We start from the raw sequence: 8,008 nt of genomic DNA on the forward strand, positions 1-8,008 counted from the left end.
ACTGACACCTACAGACCAGTAGCCCTCATCAACACATTATTATTATAATAATTAGTAGTAGTAGTGTATTTACTTATTTAAATTACCCATTTCCCCAAAACAATTTACAGTGTTTTTCCCATTTATACAACATGGTAATCTTCATAAATTTAGGGTAAGAGGTGGGATTAAAACTTGCAACCTCTGAGTACTGAAGAGGCAGCTTTAACCAATATGCTACCAGGCATTAATATTACTATTTTTATTACCTGGGCTGGCACGACAATGCTGTGGTGACTCAGCTATTAGGTTGCGGCTTCCAGGTTACTTTCCAATACGTCCAGCCTGTAAAGAGGGTTCGAGGATATGTGTCAAGGTGGAAGCAACTGGGTTGCATCTAAGCATAATCCTGATTTTTATTTTCCAGTGAAGGTACTGCAGTTTGAAATTTTAACTTTAAGTTTTTTTATTTTATTTCATTGTATTTATTTTTTGGGACAATAAATTAGATGATAAAACACTTACAAATCCAGCCTGTTCATTAACACTTGCATCAAGCTAAAGCATGCCAGCAATTATGTTGTGTTTTATGACATTAGCACAGTGAATCGCTTCCAGATGTGCTCTACTGCATGTGTTTTGGTTTAGGCAGTGAAAACAACACATTCTTCACATAACATGCAAAGCTCACACAGATAACGCTTCTTGAGCATATAGACACAAACAAGCTGCTATCAGATTACATTTTTATAACAACTTTATGTTCAATAGCTTTATTTTTCATCCTTTTCCTTTTTCCATTCATTCTGAGTGTTGAACAAAAGCAGTATTTTACAAATATGATGTATTAGGAATTCAGCTTCAGGGCCTCTACTTGTACTTGAACCATAAACTTTTCAGTAAAAGACATTTTCCAGCCAATATGGGACCATATGGGACATTTTGTAGTCAGTATGAAAGCTGCATTGTCATTGTCCACAAGAAATGCAACCTTTTTACTGCATTACCTGTTGAAGAACAACAGTTAGTGTGGTAAACTTTAAACAATACTGTAGAGTGAGGTAGAAAATAGTAAAAACAATTCCTAGAAAATCTTATCTGTGCATTCATGTTACACTGTATTTGTCTCTGTGCAGCAGTGATCACTGAAGGCTATGACCAAATAAATCTCACAGCCCACACAGTGGGACAGCTGGTAGTGTAGTGCTGAGAGCTGCTGCCTTTTGGACCCAAAGGTCACAGGTTTGAATCTCACCTCTGGCTATAGTACCCCTGAGCAAGGTACTTATTCCCAATTGTTCCAGTAAAATTACCCAGCTGTGAAAATGGGTAAATAATTGTAAGTTACTTTGGAGAAAAGCATCAGCTAAATGAGTAAATGTAATGTGATTTTACCTTTTCTGATAATTCCAGGTCCGTAACTTGTCAGACTGTTTTGACTCCAGTTAAGGCTATAAAACATTCTGAATGAATACACTGGCATGTTTGTTTTCATTTGCTCACCAGCAGCCATGTACTACATCGATGTCAAAGGGCATCACAGTGATTAGGGATCAAGGCAGTCAGTTTGAACTCCGAAGGTCTATGGTTTGAATTCCGGCTCCGACTGCAGCACCGATGAGCAACATGTTTACCCTGAATTTCTCCAGTTAGACTACCCTCAGTTAAATGGGATATAACTTAAGTACATTTACTCATTTAGCATCTTACAACTATTTACCCATGTATACAGCTGGCTCATTTTTACTGGAGTAATTGGGGGAAAGCGCAAGAACACTAGGTGGGATTCAAGCCTGCAACCAGTGGATTTGAGGGCCGCTACACTATCTGCTGCCCCATCATTAAGTATAATGAAATCACTTAAATTAGACATTTGCTATACAAACCTTGGACTAAAGAATAACTATGATAAGTTTAGCCTGTTTCTGAAACTATAATATACTCTTAAAGATACACACACTTTCAGAACCGCTTGTCCCATACAGGGTGGCGGGGAACCGGAGCCTACCCGGCAACACAGGGCGTAAGGCCGGAGGAGGAGGAGGGGACACACCCAGGACGGGACGCCAGTCCGCCGCAAGGCAACCCAAGTAGGACTCGAACCCCAGACCCACTGGAGAGCAGGACCTGGTCCAACCCACTGCGCCACCGCGCCCCCCGCTCTTAAAGACAGACTGTTTTAAAAATATTGTTTTTAAGTATTTAGTTATGGTGTCTCCACTATGGTGAAAATTGTTGAGCATATTTGTCCAGGTCTAGTCATTGGTTCAAACACATTTACTTGGTGGATGGAACATTGTCTTCAAGTTCCTCATGAAAACACTATCAGTGCAGCAGCTTGGTGCTTCCGGCCCCATGCGCTCACTCGCTGGCTGTTCCTAGACAATAGCTGCTCATCAGATAGTGATTTATCTCTACCATGCAGGCGCAGAAACGAGAGGGAGGGAGCGGCGGAGTCTCCAAAACGCAGCACAAAGACAGAGATGCAAGGCTGGACACCGCGGTATGGATGGCACGGTGTCACTGGACCCACAAGTGAGTGACCAGCAAGGGTCGGCTGACACATCCTGTCATCAGGACTCTTCCTCATGTGGCACCAGGGGAGCTGGAGAGGGCTAATGAGGCTCACAGTGCCCCACATATCCGCATTACATCCAACCTTATAAACAAAGCCAACCTCATTTTAAAAAATAATTGAAATATTTCCAGCCTTATAAGCAAACACATCCAACATAGTCTGTAATTACTGTGACTTCTTATGTCTTTTAAATATAATAAATTGTGTAAGCCAACCACAATAAAAGCTTAAAACTTGCTCTATTTTATTTAATTTTCAGTTTAATAAATTTGAAAAAATGTATTAAATGAATAAATGTAAATGTACATGTACGAAAATGAACATATGTACTGTACATGTAAAAAAGTTTATTCCGATTGCGAATGTGTTTCATTTTCCAAGTTCCAGTCACAGACATTTGCACTTACAAACCTGACCCTTTTCTCCAAAGCGACTCAGAATGTTCAGCTACTTAAACTGATTTAGCCATTTTTTCTACTGGACTGGAATTATGCAAAGGCTTATTTCACTCGATGTCAAAAATGAATGAGTAATAAGCTTGGGTGCTAGAATCCCCAAAATAGCGAGCAAGTTAGAAAAACGTTGGGAGAACACACTGAAGCTTCATGAAATAATACTTTAATTTGTACAGTACGGATATATTTCGACAAGATGCTTTCCTCAGGATACATGTCCATGTCATAAGGAGCGACACAAATACCAGAGAGTACGGAGGTTATGACATCACTGGAATAGCAGTTGAGCGCAGTGCTGAAATAGTAACTACCACAAGAGTACACCAAATAATATGAGGCTAATAAGTACAAATACTGAGCAATTCAGGGTAGGGACTTCACTGAAGGGTACTGCAGCAGGAGGTGGGATTCAAACCTGCAAACTCCTGAAGCCACTATCTATGTAGGAAGTACTTTCTTTTTTTAAGAGCCCCAAAAAAAATATCCTGGACAGGAATCCATTTGGCCAGTCCACCACTTGTAGTATCATCTTGATTCACTTTCATGGGATTTCCTACAAGACTTAAAATAAACATGTTTACATTCCAGTGCTACGCGTGTCATCTCTGAAGCTGTCGTATACTGAGACTGTCTGAGGACATTCTGTGACCTTAACGACCGGATAAAACAATGTTCTCTTGTCCAAAATATGTGATTACATGTCCACGCTGAGATACCACCCACACGCTTTTTAAAAGCAACACAAACAGGAAGTGAATTTAGACAAGTCAGTCATTACTCACTCATCAGTGGTTCTTTGGAATCTACATTAAGGTCAGTGGGCTTTTTAAATATCATTCATTTAAAAGAAATTTTAAATTTTAATAACATTAAATTAGTAATAAATAAGAGATAATAAGCAGGTACTTTACATTATTTTCTATTACTACCTTGCAGGCAATAATCCAGTTAACGCGAATGTCCGTTACCCCGAAATAATAAATTCCTCATGTTCAAAACAAATTACAACAAATCCTTTGGTACTACTGAAAATATAATAAGAAAAGTAATAATAATAATAACAGTGTTCTGACTGGCACACAATAACTCGTTAGGTAAAGTGTTTTCTGTGCATTTGTGGTTCTACATACCTGTATTTAAAAAGTGTGGAATATATTGGTATATGTAATGGATGGTGCTGTGAGTTCAAAATTAGGTTCTTACACAGTAAACCGGACAACTTAAATTCGACCAGTTTTAATAAAATTAAAGATGTAATGTTTTCAGTTAAATTATTTCATTTGTACAAATGAAATATGAGAAGAGTACAGTGTTTATATTTACTTCTAAAGTGGTTGCACATATGCTTGCTGTCTAATATTTCTTAAAAATTGTACTAGGTTTAATATTGTCAGATAAACTGAAGAATTGTGTGACTTTTGTTAAATCCATAACTGCAGTACAAACTCATATATTACAGAAATTCACACACACACTTCCTGAACCGCTTGTCCCATACAGGGAACCAGTGCCTAACCCGGCAACACAGGGCGTAAGGCCAGAGGGGGAGGGGACACACCCAGGACGGGACGCCAGTCCGTCGCAAGGCACCCCAAGCGGGACTCGAACCCCAGACCCACTGGAGAGCAGGACCCGGTCCAACCCACTGCGCCACCGCACCCCCCATTTACAGAAATTCAGTTCTCAGAAAAAAGATCAAGATCCAGGTGGGCAGTCTGTGCAACAAATTTGCAGATATTTTTATGATTTTGACTTTGATGTTTTTTACGCTTTTAAATAGAACTGCAACATTTTCAGTTCAGTATGTTTACTAAAATAGTTTGTATGCCTGATAATTTGTTTGGGTGACATCTTTGTCCAAGGCATCTCACTGGGAAACAAAGTAGACATCCAGTTCTATATCATTAGAGAATATATAATACTTTGCACATTGTCAGACACTTTTCTGGTGTAACGAGCAAGGTGTACCCTGTTAGGTGGTCTAACACACACCTTCTTTCAAGCTCATGCCCTACAATATAGTCTTGCTGATGTCAAACACACTGAGTAAAAACAACCAACCAGCGCCAACCACCACTTGTCCCAAGCGAGGTTGCGGCGAGCTGAAGCCTTACCCGGAAACACAGGGCGCAAAGCCAAAGGGGGAGGGGATACACCCTGGACGGGACGCCAGTCCAGTGCAAGGCACCCCAAGCAGGACTCGAACCCCAAACCCGCCACACAGCAAGCGCTGACCAAACCCGCTGCACCACCACACCCCTCTTGGAGTAAAAACACCATCATAAACAGCTTACAGTTAAAGAATCTTGAATGCATTCATATTGTAATATTTTCCATTTTTTGTACCTATGTATTTTTTCTTCTCCACACAGGGGTCATGTGGTGTCTGATCTTCCTCCTGCTGGAACTGCAGCTCCACCATGGTGATAGCTGCCCTTCCAGCTGTGTCTGCAACACCGAAGGGGCAGTCAACTGTAAGGGCATGATAACAGATGTGCCTTCCCCTATGCCTCTCAACACCTACCTCCTACAGCTCCAAGATACCCAGATTCAAAAACTGAGTGAGACAAGTCTCCTCGGCCTGCCTTTCATGCTTCGCTTCAGCTTGAGTCATAGTCCATTACGAGTTGTCCACCCGAAGGCTTTCGATTCCGTCTCGCAGCTTCGCTCCGTGAAGTTAACGGGGAATGAACTTTCTAACCTCTCAAACAGACTTTTTAGTAACTTAACCAGTCTTCAACAACTGTTTCTAGACAAAAACAGGCTGAATTCAGTAGAGTCAGACTGGTTTGAGGTCCTCCTTGACCTCACCCAGCTGGATCTCAGTAAAAATTTAATCGCTCAGCTGGATGAAGATGTCTTTCGGAAACTCACTAAATTACGCTTGCTGAACTTAGCCACCAACCTTCTACGAAAGCTGCCGGAGACCTTGTTCAGCTCTTTAACCGCACTCCAGTATCTCTATCTCTATGAGAACCATCTAGAGTTTCTCCATGCTGGAACTTTCCACAGTCTTGTCAACCTTCTGGAACTCAAACTTTTCAACAACAGAATAAGCTGTATTCCACCTCAATTGTTTTGGCCTTTATCCAGTCTGAAGATACTCTCTTTGTCTTCCAACAAACTCAACATCCTTCCAAGAGAAACCTTCTACTTCATGCCTAAAATTGTCAAACTCAGTCTTTTCAAAAACCCTCTGTATTTCTTACCTGATCACCTCAGTGGGCATATGCCAGAGCTTGAGGAGTTCTACCTATATTCCACTAATCTGAACAGTGTTCCCGATGACCTGTTTGCCAACATGACAGAACTGACAAAGCTCTCACTTAATTTTAATCCAAAACTTCGTCATCTGCCCAAGACTATCTTTTGTTGTCTTCCTAAACTCCAAAGGCTGTCTTTACAGTCCAATGACCTGGAGTTTTTGCATCCTGAGCTGTTTTCCAGTCTGATCAGTCTGAGTACCTTAATTCTACATTCCAACAGGCTTCACCACCTCTCAACTGATATTTTTCAAGGCCTTCCAAACCTTTCAACTATTGAACTGCACGATAACCATTTTGAAAGTCTTCCAAGCAAGGCTCTTTCTAATGTGGTTGCACTGAGGCATATCTCCCTGAAAGACAACCCATGGAACTGTAATTGCAGCATTCTTGACGTCGCATATTGGATAAGGCAAAACTGGAATGTGATCAGTGATTTTGAACATGTTGTGTGTCACATGCCCTCTTACTTAGTGAACAGGTCACTTGGCTCAATGACCACCGAGTTACTTCAGTGCAGAATTACAGTGACTGAAAGCCTTATGAGGACCCCAACCCCTGAAGGGACAATTTTACCCTCAAAACAAAGACCCTCCACCTTGGCTGTGTCTTATCGAGCAACAGCCATAGTTCCCGTTACGTATCTGACGACAAGATCAGCAGCTCCACCAACATCTCCCACCCCCACCATTCCCCTTACGACTACCAAGAACTTCCCACCGCAAAGGAGTCCCATAAGGGTCCCTTATAGCTTTAACAAGACAGTTGTTTTAGAGACCAAGCCTGACATTGTTCATAACAATCGCATCAGTGGTTGGGTTTACCTCTGGACAGCCCCACCCAGCGGCACCTCTGGCACATTCTTGATAGCCTTTCATGTTTTCTTGATGACCACAGGTATTGCTTTGATTGCTGCAAGTTTCTATACACTATACAGACTGAAAGGGGCAACAGGACATTTAACAACATGCAGCAGACCTGAGAGCATTTCCAAGAAGAGAAACAAATAAGCTACAAGCAAGAAATGTTTAAAAAAAGAAAATTTTTTGTACCTCTTTGCAACAATTTGGTCATTTTAAACATGTATATGTCTCAAATTTGTATGTTTTGTGTGCAGAGCTCCATGTTCATTTTGTACATTTCCAATTTTTTCATCAAACTGTTCAAAAAAGTCCATCTTATCATTATCTATATAAACGGTTCACATTGCCAACAAGAATGAATAAAAAAACCACAATGAAAGGGACATGTAGAATTTTTCACTGGAATTTCAGGTGATAGATTTTGGTTTGATTTTGATATTTATACAGGAAAACAACTGCTACATTTAAAAATTGTTTCAAAGTGTAAAGAAATGCAAATATAGTTTTGAGCAGCTCATGTCATCAAATGAATGAAATTTACACATCATTACATTCACGTTATAAATAACACATAATTCTGGCATTCTTTCTCATGTTTTGTAGTTTTAAACTGAGGGAAAAAATGTAACAATGGTGTTGAAAGTGAGTTTGCACTTTACTGAGTCATTTCCTGAAAATGGGATCAACAGTTCCAGTCAAGGGTGTGAATCCTACAAGTTTCACAGCAGACTCACTTCATTTTGCCTCTCAGTAATTTCCAAGGGAAACATGGATAAAACTGATTTAATCACATCCAGTGGTGTCAGTGTCACACTAATCTCAAATATTCAATAAAACCCAGGTTTTTTTTCTCCTTCTCAGAGCATGTTA

The 8,008-nt window shown here is 40.4% G+C and overlaps 1 protein-coding gene across 1 annotated transcript; it reads left to right on the forward strand.

Moving 5' to 3' along the window:
• Positions 1-4,622: 4,622 nt before the first annotated feature.
• On the forward strand, positions 4,623-7,304 carry LOC108937410 (leucine-rich repeat-containing protein 15). The gene is made up of 2 exons (XM_018757350.1): positions 4,623-4,718; positions 5,385-7,304. Exon 2 carries the CDS (start codon positions 5,390-5,392, stop codon positions 7,283-7,285), a length of 1,896 nt encoding a protein of 631 aa, XP_018612866.1. The 5' UTR covers positions 4,623-4,718; positions 5,385-5,389; the 3' UTR covers positions 7,286-7,304.
• Positions 7,305-8,008: the final 704 nt, after the last annotated feature.

The sequence above is a fragment of the Scleropages formosus genome, chromosome 8, assembly GCF_900964775.1.
Source record: "Scleropages formosus chromosome 8, fSclFor1.1, whole genome shotgun sequence".
NCBI classification, from domain to species: Eukaryota; Metazoa; Chordata; class Actinopteri; order Osteoglossiformes; family Osteoglossidae; genus Scleropages; species Scleropages formosus.